Below are 23,467 nucleotides of genomic sequence, written 5' to 3'. Positions count from 1 at the left end.
GTCCGGTCTCTTTCTGAATGCCAGCCTGGAGCCAGTGCATGGCATCTCAATGAGCTAGTATGAAAGCACCTTTTTCTCCCACTAAGCCAGGGAAAATCACATTTGCGTGTTTAAGTCAGTGAATAAATGTTTAATGTTAATTTACTTAGAAATATGTGTTAAAGAAGATGATGTGTTTGTTTCTATTTAAAGCCAAATAAATGCCATGATTGTGAATCAGATTGACTGGTAAAATACTAGACTTTGGGAATGAATCTGTTTGCTTTGCAGCAAACAGTGATAAAGGTCTAAATAACATTTAAAATATTTTGACTTGTCACTGCAACAGCAAGTTGTCTATGAATATATTTACATTTCCTGCCACATTAAATGCCATTCATGGAAAAGATGTGTAAAACCCTTTCATTCTCTGAAACACTCAGGATTAAAAATTCATTTTTACAAAACATTGCCATTAGTAAAATAACTTTTGGTGCATGGACTGCCACCTGTTCTGTCAACACTTTGCCAGCAGGTCACTTACCCTTTTCCTATGACATTTCACAAGGTTGGTGCATACTCAGGGAGGGAAATTTTCCTTTACATTATTCTGCCTTATTTGTGGGTTTTGTCGTTTTATTTATCTTAATGAGCAGACGAAATGAACATTGAAATACATTAAATACAATCATAAAGAAGAATGACTAAGAAGAATTTAATCAAAACACTGAACAACTTGCAAAAGTAAAGCTTGAATAGAAAAATATTTCAATTACATTTATTTGAAATGGAAATTGTGACAGCTTATTTTCTTAAACGATGATTATTTCTTGACAATTTTTTTGTGTAAGATTACACTAGTGTAATATAAGATGAATTTATTCAAAGACATTTTATATGTCTCTGCCAGGACTGCCCAGTAAATGTAGAGTTGGCACTGTAAATGCCCAGATTATAAAAAAGGTGGCTTTTCTGCTGCTCTTCTTCAAAAATAATCTAAGCTCCTGAACTGAATCAGTCAAGCTGGTGTGCACAACACCAACTTAACGGGTCAAGTGGTCAAAGATTGAAGGAATGGGAGACTAAGCAGAATTTGCTGTTAAACCCATTCCATGGCCTTCATTTTGCCCCTTTTACTGCTCCTCTGATTGCAAACACAAGACATCTGCTTTTTGCATCCTTTCTCTCAGATGCACAAGGTTGCTGGCTGGTCTCTAAACCCTCCATCCTCCCTAGTTCTGCTGTTTCAGCTGAAGATGACCAGACATGCATTGAGACCTTGGAAATTCACCATTATTATTATTATTGTTATTATTAGGAAGGAATGCCCTCAGTTTTCATGCTCTGTCGGCATGTTGCATTTAATTTAAGGATTCGCTATGCCAGTCCACACCATTGTGGCTAACAGTGGCTATATAGGGCGAGGAAGTGGTTAGATGCATGTGACGACGCGCCCATTCATCCATCCATCCACCCACACTCTAAGCCTTTCAGAGGGAATGCCGAAGCTTGGGGATCTGGCATGTGTGTTGACTGAAAGCTTTAACAACTCTGGGCTACAGTGAGACTGGATTTGGTGAAATGCCCTTCTCCACCCCATATGTCTCTGTAAATGTCTGTGTTTGTAAATGAAAATCTGAATTAGTTTAAACTAAAATAGCAGAAATAACTTTTCTTTCAAAGTTTGTTGAAAATATGAAATAGAAATTAAAACTTCTTTAGGAAAAAAAGAAAAGGTGTAGATAAAAGATAAGAACGACCTTTTGAATGATCAACACGTCTCTTAGTCAGAAAGGAAATTCATCATTGTTCCAAGACAAACAACCTGAAAGGATAAAGCAGAGCAACTTTCCTGTACTTCTTTCAGCCTTACTGTTATCTGTTATCTTCCTCACTCCCACAATGCCTGAATGAATCTCAGAGATGTCTCAACATAATGAAAATGAACAGTCTCTGTAAATGGCTTCTTACACTTATCACTTTATACTGAAAATAGCAAATTTTGAGTATTCCTCTCACATCAACTACTTCCACACTGAAGAGTGTTGTCAATGCGACCTGGGAGGGATTGCTGTTTCTATTTTTGGATCCTGTTCAAGATTGCAGAAAGAGGCTCCAGCAATAACTGGTGATATGCGAGGTAAACCCTGGGCAGATTTATTGCCAACTCATGAAAAACAATGTAAGGTTCATCATTTAAACTGTTAATCCCTGTGGCTAAATTCTCTAAGAATATTTTCTACTTCAAACTTTTAGTTTGGTGTCATCTTTTCCAACATGACACCAATATTCCCAATTTGGGCAATCCCTGTTTAGTGCGGTTTATGGTTTGGAGCCGGCACCCTTAAGCAGTTTCATGCTCTGCAGCCTCTCAGTCTGGCTTCTGCTGGTGTCTATTGTGGCTTGTGAAGCACCAATTTACTAAGCTGTCTTAAGTAAGCATATGTCTGTCTCCCTGTGTGCAAAATAAAGAGAGGTCACACAGATGTCACTGCATCAAGTCTTGATCTCACTACTTATTTGCTTACAGGAAAATTGTGAACGATGCCTAGGCTTCAGAGTCTAAGCAAATCTGTGAACCAAGAAAGTAGTGTTCTATTACTGCAGTGTAGCCCAAAACCAAACAACAAACTAAAGCATAAAATGCTAAAAAAAAAAAAAAAAAAAAAGAAAACAGGTTCAGAGGCCCAAGGGTCCTGAGGAGTGGATGCACTCTGCTTTATTGATTTCTTGAACAACTGCAGTGCCAAGATTGGCCTGCATAGATTTGTCTGTCTGTGTGCACCCCGAGGGCTCTCCGCCGTGTTGAACACTGCGGGGGGTGCTAGGGAGATGCTAGGGAATATTTACCCCTTCTCGGACCCTTATTCTCAAACAAAGCCGGGCCACTGGAGGTTTCTGCTTGGAGGCTTTTCTGGTATGCCAGTGGATATTTTAGCTAGCAAATGTTTAACTATTCTTATTACCAAGGCTTTGTGTATACGTCAGGGTAAAGCATTGTTCCTAGACAGCTTCAGAATGAAAAATGGTTTAATCAGTTTCTTCAAGCGAAAAGTAAAAACTAAGTAAGTTCTTGCTACGTCTCTCCAGGTAATGACTTATTTGTTTGGCGAGGAGAGTAATGCAGAAAGCAGAACTTTGTTTCACTGTTATATTTAATGGGCTTCCTTTTACCCTCCCAGCACTTTCATATTGTTTACAGTGCTTTCCATAAACTATTCATAACCCCTAAACTTTTTCACTTTTTGTGACAATGCAACTACAAATTTTAATGTTTTTTGTTTAATGTGAGTATCAATCAATCAATCAATCAAGGTGCTTTACATAATGAAAACAAAAAGTTATAAAGAATACACCATACAGTCAAGAATGGAACAGACATTTTATTTTATAAGAGCCATCACCAAAATCATTAACATCTAATATGTTGGTCAGTGTTTCATTTATTATGGTTCAAAGGCAATTCTAAAGAAGTGAGTTTTTAGTCTTGATTTAAAGGAACTCAGTGTTTCAGCTGTTTTGCAGTTTTCTGGAAGCTTGTTCCAGATTTGTGGTGTGTAGAAGCTGAATGCTGCTTCTTCATGTTTGATTCTGGTTCTTGAGGATGCAAAGCAGACCAACTTTCACTAATGTTATTCGTTTTGGAAATTTTCTTCTGTTACATTTTATTTTTGACGTATTAACTCCAAGCTCTTCGCCTTTTTCAGGGTCAAAATTTATTTACACAATGACCTAAAAATAGAAACAGCTGATAGTCATCCTGTGCAGCAGATCATGTTGAACCTTAAAAGCTCCAAAGTTTCATTTCCTTTTCCAAGCGACGCACATGAAACACAGATACAGGATGTCCTCTGACCCTTGACTAGTCTGCAGCACAGACTCAAGGACACTACTTTCCTCTCAGCCTTATCTTATCTGATCCCTATTGACCGAACAAGGCAGACAAGCCATTTAACGCTCAACTGGGAAAGACAGTAAACACTTAAAATGTAACAAAAATACATCCGGGTTTTTTTGTGTGTTTTTTATGTGGCTGGTCTTTTCTAATATCACTCAGCCAGCTATTCCCAGGTCCCTGCTGCTGTAAATGGAAATGTCTTCAGTGTGTGTGTGCGTGTGGGTGTGTGTGTGTGTGTGTGTGTGTGTGTGTGCGTGTGTGTGTGGTGGAATGTGGTTTGTGTCTGTGGGGCAACCAGTGTCAGGACTGGACAACAGCTGAGGGTCAGCTGCTTATGTTACAAGTAAACCCCACCCAGCCACACATCCACGGTAATTTTAACGACAGTGCTTCTCTCTGAACAAGGCGTGAACATAAATAGCAGACACAGGAAATGAGTCACGCCCAGTGCCGCTATTTAGTTCACACACGTCTGCTTCTTCATGTGCATCTCTGAGTCTGCCCTCTCTTTAACCATGAAGAGTTATGAATGAACGCTGATGTTTAGCTTAGTTAGTCATTCACGATAGCTGAAGTGTGTTAGTCTGTGATTCCCAGAACCACCTTACGTTGTGACTAAGCAGCCGTGTCTCATTGAGCAAGGTCCATTGCGTATTATCTGACACAGATGGGCTTTGTTCGCCCAGCATGCACTATCTTGTTCGAAACCATCACTGCCAGTGACTCGTTTAGCAGACAGAGAAATGGATCGAGGAGGCTTAATCCCTGGACACAATCTCACTCCCACAGATGTGAAAACTTCCACGATGCATCATCAAATGTGTCTCACTCACTTATCTTGACTGGATTAATCTGTTATCAGATTTATCTGCTTATTTATTTTTGATTTTTTTGTTGCAGTAAAAGGTTCCAGATCATCAAAAAATTATCATCAGACAACAATTACATAGGTAAATACAAAATGCAGTTGGAAAGGGTGAAGTCTACCCGAACCAACTTGACCCATTGTTAAAATAGATTTGCCTTACCTGTTAGATTGTAAGATAACTTTGACTAGCCCTATGTTTAGATGATTGAGTTGCTTTCGTAGGAACTATAGACTCCAGTTAATCACACTGACAGCTGTATTCACAAATTAAGAAAAAATAGAATTGTTATACCAAGACAAACTCCAAAATACTCCAAGAGTACACCAACAACACTTCCAGAGGTCACAAAAGAGCAGCGTCTAGACCACAGCACACTGCACACGACTCAGTTTAGGTTAATAAGTTTTTGATTCTTAAACAAGGAGACTGGACAAAAATGGCATCCATGGGACAGTTCTAGGAGAAAAACCATCACTGACCCGATAAGAGAAGTCTCCTGTCTCCTGTGGAATCGTCACAATGTAATGTTGCCGCCACCATTTAGGAGTGCGTTTTAATGTGATGTCACTTTTGAAGGTAATTGCACCAAGTTTTATTTAGCTGTATTTATGCAAAGGCAGCTGAATATAAGCCTTAGCAACTTTTTTTAGAATGATTTAACTTTTGGAATCTGCTATTATGCCCTGAAACAACTTCTATTTAAATTATACATTCAAAAATTTCTTTGCAAGCCTTTGGCATGTATTGCATTAGTTGTGATACTGTTTATCTGCCTCTAAGAACTGAATCTTTCATTCCAAAGACCCTGCCTCCCTAAGAGACTTATTATACCTGCCATTTTATTACTTTCATGCTCAGGTCCCCTGATGAAGCATGTAAATGGGTCGTTTTGTTTCAGTACCAACCTACTTTTCTGATCCAGATTGTCTTTTTTCTCTCCAAAGACACACAGAAAGCATTACCAATACTTGAATTAGGCTTTTTATTATTATTATTTCTGTTTACTGGTAACATAAGACCCTGTAAATAAGAACTTCACTGTCTCATGCCAACGGTATCTTCTTCCTGTCACCACAACACACCCCAAAGACTTCTCTGTTAAACATAAACAAACGGCTCACACATAGGACCAGATTCCTCTGTGTGGTCATCATTACAGTGCTGGACACTTGCTGTCAACTCCTTTCATCAAATTTGTCACTATCCCTTTTTTTATACAGGAGGAAGTCAGTTTTAATCGACATCAGTTTATATGTTCTTGGGTAAACGTGTAACTTCCCCAAGGACAAGTCATTGACCTTCGGATTATTCATGCAGTTAGGCAGAAAAATAAAAGGCAGATCTGTTTCAGCCCTCTGTTATGCACCTTTTCTTCTCTCCTGTCTTTGCAGCTCTCATTTTTCATTTTCCTGCGCACAAAGGGGCTCTTTATCCCTTACTCTGTACATCATATCACCAACTGACTCTACCCTGAGAGCAGATGGAATCAGGGCCTCTCTTTCATAAAGAGGAATGTGCAGTGAAAGGAATCAATACAATGAAATGTTTAAAGGTGCTTGTATGGGTGAGTGGTAGGTGAGGTGTGCAAAGTCCGTTCCTGCATTGGTCTGATGTATTATTTTTGGTTTGGGCAATCCCATGGAGGATATAAAACAACTGCCAATATAATCTTGCAGTTCTTCTAAATAGTTTAGTGTCTCGAATGGCCGCGTTTTCCTGTGTATCCTGAATGCAGCAAGGATGTGGGAAAGGGGGCACAAGTCCCAATGATGTTGTCTGTGTTGTTGATGCAGAACAGGTGTTTGACTTTATGGGACCAGATGGGTCTATTATGCATGTCCCCCTGTTCCCTGCATGCTGCACAGTATACTCGTCCCCGCCAGCATGTCCATGTTTAAATGTGTTTGTTCGCTGAGCCCGGTGCAGCAGACGGTGGGATGTCAGATTTTGTCTTTGTGTTGGTCCTGCTGCCTCAGCGGTAATCTCCATTGGTTCTCTGCTACTTTCCTGTTTTTATCCTTACCTGAAGGCACGGGGAACTAGCTCTGTGTTCACCATAATGGGGATTAGGAAACGTTATCATTCCCACTGTTGATGTAGATGGTACTGTGTGGATAAATGAATGACTATTAAAATTGTGCATAGCTTGGAACAACTTAGGAAATGACGTCATTTTGGCAAGAAAATCCATACCTGGGTAAGTCAGACTGAATGGGAAGAAGGAACAATTTTAACACAGCAAATTTATGTCACTTTTTTCATGTAAGTGGGTCTTCTCAGTTCTGTTTGCAACTGTTGACCGGCTCCGTCTACTTGCAACAAAATGTTCATTGGTTCTATGAGATTAGAAATACCAAGAGTGCTGCTGCATCCCTTTTTTAAGGCTTTATAGATTATAACTTTTCAGTCAGTGAAATTTTTCTTTTTCAGGTCATTTTGCTTGAGCAAAAGAACTTGGTTAAAAATTATACATCTGAGAATAGAATGTTGACATCCTTAGATCACACCCTCCCTTATTATATAAATACACATTACCTCATATGCTTAAATCCAGTAATCACCTGGGAGTTGGAGAATATGCAGAGAAATGATGATATGGTCAAAATAATTACCTGTTAATTTGGTTGAGGCTAATCCTTAGTCCCATGAGGTGCAAATTCATAGAAAACTAAAGATAAATTAGAGGCGTGATGTCACATTTAACATTAAGACATAAACCAACATTTTCACACTTCATTAAAATTTACACTTTAATGAGAAGTTAATTTAGCATAAAACTGAAACTTGATCACAAAACTGTGTATCATTTTTCATTTAAAATTCTTAACTTCATGTTCCTTAGACGTATTGTTGAAAAGATACCCTCAAAATGTTTTTCTCACATGCTCTTCCTGACAAAAAAAAAGAAAAAACGTTTGCTTTTATTTGTCCCTGCCAGTTTGAATTATAGTTTCCTGTGAGTCCTCTCCACAGTTGTTTAAATTTCATATATGGATAATGCAGATGCTGGTGTTCCTGTTTAGATTTTTACATGCTTGAAGGGTTACTGCAGAGTGCACCCCAAAGATGCAAGCTTGGATAGAGACGTAGAACAGAGTGTGGCAGAAATTACAAATAATTCTTGTGTGAATTAATTTCTTTAAACCATTATTTTTGTCTATTGAATATGCTGGTGAAGCTCATCTTTTGCATGCCTGTTTTAGCTGGAATGTGTGACATAGAAAAACATTAACATTCTCTCCATGAGTGTGTTCTGATTGTAAATGTTGATTATACTACACCAACACACATGTCCGTATTGTGATATTCATAAAAATAATCTTGTGGTCGTCTGATGTTGACACTGCCAACCTGCAGAGGGCGCCATTGCTCCATAACATTTTCAGCATTGCTGTAAGTGACCTTTCTCTGGTATTGCTCACCTCCCTGAACACATTTTGACATTGCTTTGTACTCCTCACGCCTTACAGTCATTAATAGTCATTTCAAGAGATCATTCACACTGTTAAGTGTAAATGAATAGCCTCTGCGCACCTGTCCTCTTACAGTCACACTCTACGTCTGTGATATTGCAGAGCCTGTTCCCCTGAGGGCAGAAATCAATGGAGATGAATCTCCTAATGAGCAAGTTCCTCTTCCACTGAAGTGTCCGCTCCCTCAGAGGGATGAGTTTCTGCAGACTTTGGTAAAAGGCTGAGGTAGCGTTCCTGAAAGTCAGCAATGATTCTGGGAAGCAAGCAAACTGCTGAACTGTCTCCAAGGGTGAAAATGTAGGTGTGTGGAGGTGTGCATGTGTTTGCGTGCGTGCGTTCCTGTGTGTTTGTGTTTCCTTTAGGGCTACTCACACACAGGGGATGATATTGATGTGGAATCATCTATATATTTTTGCTCCAGTCAATGATAAGATCGAGTCTACTCCCCAATGACTGTGATGCACTCATCCCTTCTTTTCAGCTAAAGAAAAATATCTGCCAAGTGATTTACGATCAGTCCTCTGTCTTTTTTTCTACAAGCTGCTCAAGCTTTGATGATTAAGTCTTGGATGCATCAGTGTCTCGTTTCACAAATCTTACAGTAGAACTCGACCCAGACTGGTTAGCACAGTGAAACTGATCCACCTAATAACAAGCCAGACTGCTGACGAGAGTTACTGGGTCGTTACATTGTCTCCAGGTTTGAGCTATGACTTTGCAGCTGTCAATGTGCATGTTTTTCATCTTGTAAACTGAAAATTGACCTTCTGCAGGGGAAAAAAGAGGCAGTTACTCATTGAAAACGTTTAGTTTCACAACTGAGGCTGATGTCATTGAAGTGAACAGATGTAACCCAGAGTGAGTCACAGAAAATCTAATGTACGGTAATCAACTTCTTGCACTTTTTTAAATCTCTTAACTCCATTTTGTTCATTATTTTACTGACAAATACTTTAAAATGCTGTCCTGTGTCTGTGTAGCTCTGTAGTTCTATACAAGCATGGTGTTTTCAATGAAGCCAAGCTAATCGCTTTAATTACCGACCAAATTGCTGAACATATATATATACATAAAATATGGATACTTTTACTGGTATATGTATAAGAATGTCAGTCACAAATATAAGGAAAACAATACAATCATAATAGGACAAACAGTTAATATCTGAATGAAACCAACATGAATCTTAAGAACAGATTTTACAATGGCTAGCTAGTTGCTAGCTTACAAAAAGGGATTTTACTAGTCCACAGAGTACTTCGTCTAAAGTAAGTGTCCTTCTAAAACCAAGCTTTTATATGTGTTTCATACTGTCTCAGGAGGACTACAACAATATGTTTTTCTTCAGATAATTATGATCTAAACCCATCCAATTTGTGTTTAACAAGAATGGTACCAAGATTCAGCAGATGAAAAAAATTTAGAGACCCATATAGCAAGCCCTGAGGTAACCCACATGGCTCTGTAACAGAAAAAGGAGCTGAGATTTTTTAGACTTCTCACTGATTGTTTTTTTTTTAATTGCTGTCCTTTTTTCCAATCCTGTGTGAAAGAGCAAAAATACTCAGAGAAACTCTTTTGTTTAGTCTTGCCTTTCATTTACCAACTTTGCTCTAACAGAAACAGCAGGGAGAACTTGGTGGGGTATAATCACAAACTTCATCAGCTACATCTTTTTACTTTTGAGGCAGTTTTGCCACAACCCCTTGCCGTTGGAGTTACTCTGAGCGTGTTATGTCTATTTATGTCTAAAATGTGTGTTTATGATGCAAATATAGCTTTGCATTCCTGTGTGTCTGTGTGTGTTTTAAATGAGTAGGAGGTGCGTTGGGTTTAGTTTTCAGATGACAGTCAGATGTCTTTGTTGTGGTTTTGGGTCTGGCTCCCTGAAGCCCTGGTGTGTTTCCCTACCCTTTTCTGCTGCCACACACAGCAGGGAACTAAAGACAGCTTTTATCCTCTCGTATAGAAACCTTCATAACCTTCACAATAAAAGTTTCTTTAATGTATTGTAAGATAATGAGGGCTGGTGACGTGGAAGCTGCCTTTTGGTTTGTGACAAAAACTCGTTAGCCAACATTTTTCACTATCCTTTGTGCCATTAGTCCTAGTAAGTCAGAGCGGAAATTTATGTTTTTTTTCACATTTCAATAACCATACGTTGAATTGTTCTTTCAGATTATGAGTTCTGATTAAGCCAGTCAGCTGCACCAAATTAACCACTAAAAAGGCTTTTTTTATGGTCATGTTTATAAAGGATTTTTTGCTTTGCATAGTTCTAAAGTTAAGTTAGCAGCTTCTTCATTTGGAGAAAAATAAATATGTTTTGTTTGGAGTTATGGTATTATGTTATTACAAATGTTGAAATCCAGAAGTATAATATGGCCCCAGAAAATAAAGTTAATGTTTTAGACCATGGGTGTCAACTCATTATAATTTTGATTTCCAAATCATGAATTTTCTCAAATGACCGGTTGCCACAAGTAATTAGATTTTATACAAATAAAAACTGATTTGATTTGACTGATAAAATAATACTTATCAGCACACGACTGTTATCTTGAAGTTCTATTTTAGTGGCCAGGTTTGACCTGCTGGTCTTGAGTCTGATGTACAGAAAATAAATCTTCTGAAGTAATGGAGTTGTGTTAAGGCTTTGACAAAATTCACTCATAATTTCTTGGTTCACACAGACTGATGAACTTTTAAAACCTTTTTCATTTGTTAACAGCTTGACACAAATTGGAACCGGTGACGATGACATGATGTTGATTTTTTGACCCCGGTTGATTTTTGCTGCTGTTCTCTTGAGGTGATCTTTTTTTTTGTGTCACAATTTCAATTGTTTTAACTTCTTAATTTTCTTAATGGACTCATTTAGCAACTTGTTTATTGTGGCCCTTTTTATTTTTTTGAATATGTTTATACTGTCTGTTTCTATAGTCTTTCTTTTCTCGCTCTTAATCAGTCTATAATGTTGTTTTAAATGGGAATTAAGTGTCTTTAAACTAAAAGCTTTCTCCTCTCCTTTCTTGCACTGAAAATACTATATGTAACCACCTTCCTTCTGAAACGCTCCCTGAGCTCTGAGTGCACTCTGCTTCCTCCAGCTGATTAGGTTCATGCAGGGGGAAGTTATCCATATTCCTCCACACATCCGTTCAGAAACAACAAAGCTCCGGGCTTTGTCTCGAAAGCAGCACAGCCCTTTGGGAGCTTATTATGCGAGGGTCAGTTCGTGAGATTTCACGCAAATGTTGTATTCTGATCAAGCTTTTTTTCTTATTTGATTGAAAAGGACTTGGATTGCTCTAACAACATTCTCACAGCAGCTGACTATCACAACTGGCTCTTCCATAGTCACATGTTGCTAATCCACCCATCATCCCATCATTGGCCTGTGACCATCTAACAAGGCAGAAAACCCAGTGAAGCTGAAAGGTGTTAGGTCTTTCCACTGCTAATCCTACTAGTACCATTTTTTTTTTTACCTCACCCTCTCTGGCTCTGGGCCAAGAAGCAGCAGAACTGTTTGAGTCAGCTGCCTGTCTGCCTGCCAGCAGGACCCATCATTGAGATAATAGCTATTTTCTTCTGGTTTTGTTCAGCTTGTCGGCTTTTGTCCTGTTAATCTTTGTGTTTATACTGGAAGGGGATTTACATGCAGCAGTTTTATGGTTCAAGATGCTCCTGGTGGGGTGATGAAAAGCCTTAAGAAGAATACAGTGGGATTATCAGTCTTAGTTGATGTTTGCTTCCATGTGTATTGTGGTCTGATCTTTAAAGATATTATCCAGCAGTGTATTTTTCCCCGTAGTAAATGAACAACAGAAATAAAATCTAAGCTGTGTAGAAGTAGGGGTTTTCAATGCAAGATTTTTACAGAAATCAGAGGATTTTACCGAAACCACGGTAAATGATGTTGATATTTGGGTCGATGACATCACAAGAGGCAAATATTTGATCTGAGCTGTTAGAATTAGGAAGTACTATAGAAAACAAGCTTCTTTTGACATATTTCAACATAGCATTAGAGTTGAATCTTAAGTTGCGAGGTGGTCAACTTCACATTTAACTACGATCTTTCCCAAGTCATGATGGTCTCAGCCGTGGATGGTGAAGCTAAATCAAACGACAGTGAGAGTCACCAGAACTTTAAATGGTACAAGTCTGTATGCATGTAAAAAAATACATAAATAGATGTACTCAAAATAACACTGATCAGTTGCATTAGACCTTGTGTTACCATGAAATATTGTTCAGTAGGTGACAAACGGTAATTCAAGTGAGTTTCATTTATTTCCACTGAAGAGTCTAGCTAAATAGCTTGGCAAACTTGCTTTGCCTCATCCTTTAAAAATTTAAATGTTTTAACTTCCATTAATCTTCGTCTGAGATTTTAAGCTTTTCTCCCAAGTCAGCAGAAGTTCTGACAAACACACAGTTTGCAGCGCATTCACACACACATTTCAGAATGTTTTCTGAACCACTTTGACTTCCCCGGGAACAGTAAATCTCAGTCTTCTCTCCAGCTGTTGCTGCCTGCGACAGCTTAGCTGGTTGATCATAAAATCTGCAGGGAAGAGGTGTCTTTGTGAGGGAAATGATCCAGCTGCTTGCTGCTTTGTCCCCTTGGGTTTCCTCCTGTGAGGTGAAAAGCCTCTCGGAGCCCCTTTGTTTCCAATGTTTGCATTTGTAAAAGGTTTACAGCACATGTTCTGGGGGTGATGGAAAGGCAAATATGGGGGAATTTGTGTGTTTGAGCAAAAAGAATGGTTGAGGTAAAGTAAAAATGTTGTCCAATGCATGTTTGGGTTTGCAATGCATTTAATTTAACTTGGAAGTCAGGCCTTGTAATAGGGGATGCCATCACACCTGAGTCATGTTGCTGCGAGTTAGAAAACGAGTGCTATTTCCTAATTGTTGGAGTGATAACTACTATAAGAAATACCAATGTAACATCTTGTGCTTTGTGCAGCATGGAGAACTGAGGTTTCACAGTACAATATGTGCTCCCAAGTTTATCAATCCAAGCTGTCCGATGTGCTGAGAGTTTATAACTGTGACTTTTACAGATTTTTATATGTTAATCTTTTCGATTTTGAAATTCTGATTTCCAACAGTAACTAGAAATGTCCATTAGTCCACCAACGAGAGATTTTCTTCTCACGACATATTGGCAATGTGGCATTTTGCCCAGGGTGGCACTATGTCTAGTCCTGTTTCTTAGTACAGTAAATAGAGAATGGGTTCCAGCCTAACTTATGACAAATGCAGAAACTTCAAAGTGTTAATAGGTTACTAAATTATTCTTCATTTATTACAGACACTTTAAAACTCAGCGTGGTTTGTGATCTTTGAACAAAGAAAGTTATTCCCTTCACCTATGGGTTCTAAAATAAACCTCACTAAATTTAAATGGTTCTGGAATGAGTGCAGTTGTTATAAATCTGACTCAGTGGCCAATGGCCCGCAACGTGGCGGTTATTTCCTGTGGAGGGGTCGATTTGTGGTCTGCGTATTTTGTCCACGGGACACACTCTTCTCACACACAACAGCTGGAGAACAAACGACGGATGTTGTATTTCTGTGCTCCTGATATGCTTTTTCTTGTGCCCAAGAAAATAACTTTTTTTTTTCCCAGGGTCTTTTTTCCGGATTTAATTTTTTTTTATATATATATGTAGCGTAGCTGATTCTGCGTTGTGTCTTGTAGAAGAGTGACCACAGCCAGACCACAGCTGATTGGAACGCACTTTTAATGATCCTGCATTCAAATGGCAGAAAATAGTACTCAAGAACAGGCTTTTCTTTTCACAGTGTTCCACAGCGCCTTCTCCCACGGAATCCGAACAGAAAGAGCGCGACGGAAAGCGTGGGAAAACCTTTCACAGATTATAATGGTATGACCCGATAACTTTTCTTTTTAACTTCCGAACTGATACTTTAAACAACAATCTATGAACTCAATATGTTAAAAATTAAAGGTAATAATTCACAGTTTTATTTGCAACATATTAAATTTGAATAAAGATAATAATTTTGGGACAGGAAGTTACCCACTGTTTTGAAATGGATTGGTCGTCTTTTCAAAATAAAAGCTGTCGGTGCTCATATAATTTCCTACCGGAATAGCTTCTCACTTTACAATCTAGTGTAATAACATCACACTGCTACATTCACCCCCACTGTTTTACACTAGATTGCGGGCACGCTACCCAAATAAAAAAAACACAAAAAAATAAACACACAAGGAGAGAAAAAAATAAAAAATAAATTTACAAACCTGATCACCATACATGTAACCCAAGTATACCCTCCATACAAGACCAAAATGGTCGACCAGCTAAGAGCTATTCAATGAAGAATTAGGGAAGATGAGGGGTAGCTAAGTCCCCACCTCACCATAGAAGACATGCCACTTACACATCTATCATAGAGTACACCCAAAATCACCCAAATGTGTCCAGTGCAATGGACAACCTAAATAAAATTATGACCAGACCCCTAGTGAAAGAAGTCCCAATAAAGAAGAAAAAGAGATAAATTACCCATATAACAAAATAAATGACCCCTAAAGGATCTATGACAAAATCTTAACTCTTTGTGTGGACATTGTCTGAATCAACCTGTTAACAGGTTTGATAAGTCTACCCAGTCTAGTCCGTATTCCTTCCCCTTGAACAACCGAAGGAATCCCTGAGGGTACGACCGAGACGACTGAGTCACATCCAGACACATGTGTACCACTACCGGCTTTGGTTGAACCTACAGTGTCACTTGGGCGTAAGCCTACGCTTACAGAGTTTGACAGCCGATCACTAATGTTATCCTCAGAGTGTGAGCTCTGCGACCCATGATCCGCCTCATCCAAAACGCTCCTATGGTCCCCACAGACAGACACGATCCCTCCACCCTGATCACTATCACCATTCCCTTCAATCGCTTCAGATCCACTAGCTTTTGTCACTCCACCTGCGGTCATCACCACACTAGACTCTGGAAGGGAGGAAACCCAGTGAGCTGTTCGAGCGTCACTGTCCCGCTCACCTGGAACTACATCATCTGACGACCCACCTTCCGAAACTGTGTTAGAAAAAGAAACCTGAGTCACAGAATCATCCCATGATGGCAAAGGTAAGAAGTTTACAGGCATGATCAGATTCCTATGAACTGTCCTAACTCGTCCCGTAACAGGATGACGGATAACATAGGTGTTCAGTTCACTGTTCTTATGGACCACAATGTAAACCGTATCCTTCCAACGATCAGCTAGTTTTCTTTTTCCCCGTTCCCCTTTGTTAGCCATCAAAACTCTGTCTCCCTTCTCCAAAGAATGTCCCTTAATCTTTCGGTTATACACCTCGGCTTGTCTCAATTGCTGCTTCTCAGCATGCCGCTGAGCCAAAGTCATTGCTTCCCTGAGGTCCGTGCCCAATGACTGAACATATTTGTCCATGTCAGCAGTCTCTCCATCTAAGAGAACACTTTCAAACATCACATCAACAGGTAACCTAGGAGTTCGCCCGAACATTAAAAAGAAGGGTGGAAAACCTGTAGTTTCATGTACAGTGCAATTATAGGCAAAAGTTAGTGTGTTTAGCATCTTAGGCCATTTTGCCTTTGCCCGAGGAGTCAAAGCACGGATCATGCTACCCAGAGTGCGGTTTAGACGTTCAGCCTGGCCATTTCCCGCAGGATGATAAGGGGTTGTATGGCTCTTACGAACACCGGCCATCTGGAGTAGCTCGGCAATGAGGGAACTCTCGAAATTAGCCCCTCTGTCAGAGTGAATGCAAGCTGGAAACCCGTATATGGAAAAAAAATTATTCCATAACACATGGGCCACCGACCTGGCAGACTGATTTGGACATGGGTAAGCACATGCGAGCCTGGTAAAATGGTCTGTCACCACTAGAACATCGATGGACTTGTTATTGACATCCTCCGCCGACCAGAAGTCAATACAAACCAATTCTAGTGGTGCTGATGTGACAACAGAAACAAGTGGAGCCCTGGCCTCAGGTTCGGGTACTTTGCTCAGAACACATCTCTTGCAATGACTCACATATTCTTTGACATCGTGTTCCATTGAATCCCAGTAAAAGCGTTGTCTGGCCAGCCACAGTGTGCGCTGTTGACCTTGATGGCCTGCATCATCATGCACCCCTTTCAACGCCTGACCTCTCAAAGCAACTGGAACCACATATTGAAACACTTTCTTCTTGCTCACCACCTGTTTTGAAACTCTGTACAATACACCCAGCCGTGTCGTGAGTTTACCCCACTGTCGCAATGTACGGTTTGTTTCCCGCGATTCATGAATGCGCTCACGTCGGGATGGTCGACTTCCCCTGTTCACATAGAAAGAAACCCGACTGACCACAGGATCCTGACACTGCTTATCATACAACTCTTTATGGTTGAGGACAGGCAGTGGGCTCTGCCCCACTGGCAACAGTGTCTCCAGCTGTTGGGTGTAGCAGGTTGCCCTCATTTCCGCGCCTTCACTCCAACATCGGTGAGACTTGAATAAGGCTGACACCTCATCCTGAGAAATTCTTCCACCATTGTCCTTAATGTTCAAACTGCCTGTGACAGAGCCCTGAATAGAAGAAGTGAGCTTGCGCTTCTCATCCATAGACTCTTCCCGAGAAAAGCGAAACGTGTTCTGGACATCTTCCACCAACAAACCTCTGGCCTCTTCCAACAGAGTGCCATAAGGAATCCTCGTCAAACGGTGCATCATCTTGTGCTGAACAAATGGTTCCCTGCTCAATGCATCTGCCACAACGTTTCGCGGCCCTGGAATATACTGAATGTCAAAATCAAAGGGGGCCAGTTTGGCCACCCACCTCTGTTCGCAAGCGTCCAACCGCGGCTTGGTAAGAATGTATTTCAGAGGGTTGTTGTCAGTCCAAACAGTAAATTTATGTCCACGCAGCCAATGACTAAACTTATCATGAATCGCCCATTTCATGGCGAGAAACTCAAGCCTATGAGCCGGGTATTTGGACTGAGCATGATTCAAAGACTTACTAGCAAAGGCAATAGGCCTGGCAATGTTGTGGCCATCTTGTACCTGTGACAGCACAGCCCCTAATCCGGAAGATGACGCATCAACAGAGAGCAGAAAGGGCTTCGTAAAGTCGGGGTGGGCAAGAAGAACCTGCTCCGTCAATGCAGCTTTCAAAGTCCTAATTGCCTCACTACATTCCGGGGTCCAATCAGCCGCGACAAGCTTACGCGACAAAGCTTGTTTCTTTCTGCCCTTTCCCCTCCGTGGCTTGGCAGTCCCTGTAGTCAGTTGAAATAGTGGCTTGGCAATCACAGAACAGTTCTCAATGTAATGCTGATAATACACCACCATTCCAAGAAAAGAACGAATCTTCTTAGGAGATGGCGTGGTGCCATCAGGTTCCATAAGATCTGCTTCTGACACGCCTACGATTGCCTGCACTTTATCAGGGTTTGTTGCGATTCCGTCTCTTGTAACAATGTGACCCAAGAACTTGACTGACTTTCTCAAAAACTGACACTTGGATGGAGACAGCTTCAGGTTATGTTCCCTTAGCCGCTGGAACACCATCTCAAGTCTCTGCAGGCTTTCCCCCTCAGACTTGCCAAACACCAGCAGATCATCCAAGTAACAAAGAAGGCTTAAAAAGTTCTGGTCACCAAAAATCGTGAGCATCATTCGCATAAAAGTAGCCGGGCTGTTACACAGACCCTGTGGCATGCGGTTATACTCATGCAGTCCGAGAGGAGAGGAGAAAGCAGTGTATTTCTTATCATCCTCATGAAGGGGGACATTGTAATATCCCGAAGTCAAGTCCATTGAGCTAAAGAACGCATTACCTCCCAACGCTGCAAGGATGTCAGCTTGATGCGGTAAAGGGTGCGCATCTTTGACTGTACGGGCGTTCAGCCATCTGAAGTCCGTACACAACCTCAAGTCACCATTTTTCTTCCAGCAAAGAACGAGTGGAGAAGCATACTCACTGCTCGACTTCCTGATGATCTCACGCTCTTCCATATCATCTAAAGTCTCTCTCAACTTTTGGTAGTGAGCCGGAGAAAGCCTACGATAAGGCAGACGAAAAGGGCGTTCATCGGTAAGTCTGATGCGATGGCAAAACTCAGCAGCCTTACCGCAGTCCAAGTGATGTCTCGAAAACACGTCTTCATACTGTACAACCAAGTCAGTCAGTTTTTCTCTCCAATGTTCAGAAACTTCACAATCACCAACAGACAGATTCTGCAACCCCAAATCAGCCAATTTGTCAGGTCCACCTATTGTACTAACACTGCGACTTGACTCAGCTGTAAGGCTGCCATGAGAGCTTCCTGCCCTACCCACATTCTGATGTACTCTCACCTCCAAACCACCATCAAAATCCTCCAAGGCAATGCATGGATACACGTCAGCCACCTTAGCGTTCCTTCTCAACACGATTGGAGACATAGTAGGATTGATGACCTTCACAGGAAGCCACCCTCCTCCCCAAAGTGGAGTAACTACTCTGCCGACCATCACACTACGGTGCACGCAGCGTGAAGTGCTCGGTTCAACAACAACAGTACTCCCCACAGAGAGTTCAGTCTTAGGTGGAAGGCGGCCCCACACCACATGCTCACTCATCGGTTCAAGAGTCACAGTCTTCTTAAGTTTGACAGTCCCAACTTTTTCCGGGATTTCCTCCCCCCTCCACCGTTCAAGATTGGCCAAAAATCTGACAAACTTGCTATTTTCATCCAAACAGGTGGAGTCAGGTCTACTCAGTATCCGCCAATAGGCCCCGTCAGACTTAAACTGTTTCATGAGCGGTTTCATCACATTCGTGCCAACAATGAGCTCATCAGCCTGACCATCAACCACCAAAACTGGAACAACATAGTCAAACCCAAACAGCTTAAGTTTCAGTTCACAGATGCCCACTGGAATGGTCTGTTTGCCACCACACCCAACCAAAACAATGTTAGTGGGAGGGATTACCTCTCCCATCACTACTCCTGCCTCAAGTAGCTGAGGGATCATGTCTCCACGTACAGATGTAGCCATAGACCCGCTATCTAACATCCCCCGCAGCTCAATCTTGTTGCCAACTAACACTGTAGTGAAAAATAGGCTGTCACTGATAGGCAGTTTTGCCACATTTTGGAAAATGACAGTTTTATCATTAGATACTGTATCACAAGCCATCATGTACACAGTCTGGATGTCATCGTCGAAATTGGGGGAAACACTACAGAGGCCCACACCATCCCCCGCTAAATGAGGGCCATCTAGTTTTCCTGAGGCGAATCAGTTTGTCTCTGACCAATTGGGTGTGTTTGCGGTTTCTGAGTGTGAGTACAGTGAACACTGATGTGCTCTGGAGAGAAACATCGAAAGCATAATCTGTGCATCCTACAATGTGACCTAGTATCATGTTGCAGGTTGCCACAAACCTGACATTTCTGTGAGCGTCTAGAAATCTGCTTATTGGGCCTGTTGCTTATAGCCTGTGTGTTACTGATAAGAGCAGTCTCCAACAGACTCAAGACCCTGTCCATTGTGGTGTTTTCAATGTCTGTTTTGGAACACTCTGGCTCCGGGACACGTCTAGCAGTGGGCAACACAGTTTGTTCATTGACAGCCGCCCCCTCATGTGAAAGAGCAGTAGCTGCCACTTTCTGTTTCCCATGGCTCTGAACAACCATATGGTCTCTTAAATACTCATCCAAATGGTCTTGTATTTCACTAGCTGTCCAGTCGCGAGAAGGCTTGGTTTTAAAAACCAGCGCCAGCTCTCTGTCAGGACAATGGCGAATAAACATGAGAACCAGGTGTGAACTCAGGTCCGTCATTAATTCCCCCTTACTAGTCAACCACCGTTCAGCCACCTCTGCAGCTTTGTTAAGCCTTATCCAGTAATCAAGAGGTCCCTCGTTTGTGTATGGCGTGCTAGCATAAAAGTCAGCTAGAGGAAGGTCTGAATGAACAGTGTCACCAAAATGTTGCCTGAGGTTGTTAAAGATAATAGAAACATCAGTAACATTTGCATTACTACGCATCCAAACTTTAATAACATCTCTTGCCCTCCCCATCAATCTGTTCATAACCACTTCAACCTGTTCAGCATCAGTGGAAGTTTTCTGTCGAAGATAGACTCGCATGAGGTCTTCCCACTCAAAAACAGAACATTTATCAGACTTGTCACCCCTGAAATAGGGTGGAACATCAACATCAGAGCGTAGTACAAGATTAAGTTTTGATGCATCAATAACAGTAGTGCAACCTTGAAACGATTGTGAAGTGTTCTTGTTGTGATCCGGGGTCGAGACAGGTGAAGGCTCCGAAGCGGCGTTCCGCATTAAGGACATTTTGATGGACTCTCCTATTTCTGACCCAATGGATCTGATTAGATCAGTTAGTCGGGCAGAAGCCGCTTCTCCATCAGAAGAAAACGCTTGAGAGGACGAAGGAGTCACTGGGCTCAAACCTGGAGTGAAACTTAAAGTTTGACTAGGCAGGTCATCAAACCTCTTTTGCCTCCTAGACCCAGAAAATTTTGAGCCCCAAGCCCCTGGATTTTCTGGAGTAGACTGCATAGCAGCTGCTAGCTGCAAGACCCCTCTCCCCCTACCCATGGAAAATTCTCTATGACTAGGAGTTGACATTTCATTCACATTCTGACCCTCCATGAGGAGTCCTCACTGTTGTCCTTTACGGGAATAAGACATGAACAAGTCCAGTGTAAAAAAAACCAAAAAAAAAAAACCGAAAAAGAATCCAACCAACAGTGTCCGAAGAACTCAGCACTGACGGCGTCTCCAAGGCGCAGATGGAACCAGAAGGCGTCGTCCAACAACACCAGCGGTCGGCTTCAGCTGACCAGACGACGGGTCACGGCACCAGTTTTGTAGCGTAGCTGATTCTGCGTTGTGTCTTGTAGAAGAGTGACCACAGCCAGACCACAGCTGATTGGAACGCACTTTTAATGATCCTGCATTCAAATGGCAGAAAATAGTACTCAAGAACAGGCTTTTCTTTTCACAGTGTTCCACAGCGCCTTCTCCCACGGAATCCGAACAGAAAGAGCGCGACGGAAAGCGTGGGAAAACCTTTCACAGATTATAATGGTATGACCCGATAACTTTTCTTTTTAACTTCCGAACTGATACTTTAAACAACAATCTATGAACTCAATATGTTAAAAATTAAAGGTAATAATTCACAGTTTTATTTGCAACATATTAAATTTGAATAAAGATAATAATTTTGGGACAGGAAGTTACCCACTGTTTTGAAATGGATTGGTCGTCTTTTCAAAATAAAAGCTGTCGGTGCTCATATAATTTCCTACCGGAATAGCTTCTCACTTTACAATCTAGTGTAATAACATCACACTGCTACATATATACAATTTTGTCTCAAAGAAGGAAGGAAGAAAAAACCTGTTTCTGTATTAAATATCAAGACTTGTTTTTAATTGGGGTCCGTGTTACTTTATAGTTCATGGCGCCTTATCCGATGATACGGAGCCCCAGCTGTCATGGTTCAAATTCCCTCCATTAGGGCGTAATAAAGAACAAAGCTCTCCACCCGCTAGCGGCTGCGTTCTGCTCTGGCATTTGCGGTGTTTATTGGTTTGAAGGAGAGCAATATATCTCTCTCCTCCCCTTCTCCCTGTTTTCTTTCTTTTTAAAGTTCGCTCCTGCTGCCCGAAGCGCGTCTTAGGGGTTAATTTAACGCCGAGCAGCCGGCGGAGCGTCAAGGCGCGTACGCGCTCACCGATACAGTGGAGTAGTTGTGCCGATTGCTCCCGCAGAGGCGATGCCCTTTTGTGGAGAGGTTTCTAGTCACAGAGGACACACCACGTTCACAGTGGGGGCACAAAGAAGAAGAGCTCCGTTTTAAAAGAAGAAGAAAAGGCTCCATTCTTCCCCCGCTGTTTACTGTGGGTGTTTACAAGGATTTTTGTTGTGCGCATGAAAAGTGGGAGAGGAGAGGAGACCCCAGCTTGCTCTCTTCCCGGAGTTACCAGTCTCGCGTTGGATGGAGAGTGGAACTCTTGCGCACGAAGTAAAGATGAAGTTCCCTACAGCGGTTCCAGCAGGATAGTGGACTGAAGTCCTGTAACTCACCTTCAAAAAGAAGCTTTTTTTTTCTTCTTTTATTTGCTTCCTCCTGCACAAAGGATGCCAACTGATAAATACGCAGACATGGAGGAAAAACTTTGGATACTGGAGGACCTCAATATGATGTACATCCGTCAGATTGCTGTCAGCTTGCAGGTAAATTCTCACTTTTGACCAGTTTTATTAGAGATGGATGGGCTTGCATTGTCACATTGTAGCTTTCTGAGGTTTTCCAGTGAATCTCTTTGTCAACTGACACAACATGCTGTGGTTTGGACTGGTACCTACAGAGGAGCTTCTTAAAGAATGTGTTGGGGTGTGTGTGTGTGTGTGTGTGTGTGGGTGTGTGTGTGTGTGTGTGTGCGTGTGTGTGTGTGCGCGTGCGTGTGTGTGTGTGTGTGTGTGTGTGTGTGTGTGTGTGTGTGTGTGTGTGTGTGTGTGTGTGTGTGTGTGTGTGTGTGTGTGACAAACCAGTCACACTGACGCTGGTGTGGTCTCTTCCTTCACAGATGGTAGATAGAAAACAACCCCACATGTCATCCATCTCTCTCTTTTAGTGTGTCCCCTTTCAGCTGGGACTCACACACTGTCCACAGCTGCAGGCATGGCCTCCATGACTCCCAGTGTGGGCGTGAGTGACCGTGTGTGTTAGAGAGAAGGGGAAAATAGGGGAGAAAATGTTTTAACATGTAAGCATTTATTCCCCCCCCCCCCCCCCCCCCCAATGTTTTGCTAATCCACGCAGTCTGTGTTTCAGTTGTCTCAGAGGAAATAGCTAAGGAATTTGCCGTTTTTTAATTTTTTTTCTCCAGATTTTAAAGAGAAGTTAGACATATAGTCACTGACACTGTTGAGGAAATTTAAATTAGAAGCTTTGCTTTTTGGCATTTTATCTGGACTCATAAAAGTTTAACAATGTAATTTTTAAAACTGGTGCAGAGATGTAATGTGTGCTCGCTTTCTAGTCCTCATCAGCATCTTTGTCTAATCTGCTGGGTCTTTAACTCAGGCAATGAGTTTGTGCTGTTGAGGCAGAAGTGGGGTAGATGGAACCAAAACATTGGGTCAAAATTTATGACCCAGTTTGTTTTGTAAGAAAAAAGAATGTAGGAAACCTCATCATT

At 41.5% G+C, this 23,467-nt stretch overlaps 1 protein-coding gene across 3 annotated transcripts in view; it reads left to right on the top strand.

The window, feature by feature from the left end:
* The window catches only part of rtkn (rhotekin), a 71,360-nt gene that overhangs the window by 3,823 nt on the left and 44,070 nt on the right, over positions 1 to 23,467 (top strand). The window contains exon 1 of one of the 3 annotated variants that reach the window (XM_023343448.1): positions 22,092 to 22,499. The exons of the other annotated variants lie outside the window; for them this stretch is intronic. Within the exon in view, the coding sequence (XP_023199216.1) occupies positions 22,404 to 22,499 (96 nt within the window). The 5' untranslated portion in view covers positions 22,092 to 22,403. Of the gene's footprint in view, positions 1 to 22,091; positions 22,500 to 23,467 lie in introns of those variants that run through there. 3 annotated transcript variants of the gene reach the window in all.

This window comes from Xiphophorus maculatus, chromosome 12 (genome assembly GCF_002775205.1).
Source record: "Xiphophorus maculatus strain JP 163 A chromosome 12, X_maculatus-5.0-male, whole genome shotgun sequence".
Taxonomy (NCBI): Eukaryota; Metazoa; Chordata; class Actinopteri; order Cyprinodontiformes; family Poeciliidae; genus Xiphophorus; species Xiphophorus maculatus.
The sequence above is the reverse complement of the archived record's forward strand: the minus strand, read 5'-3'. Positions and strand labels throughout refer to the sequence as shown.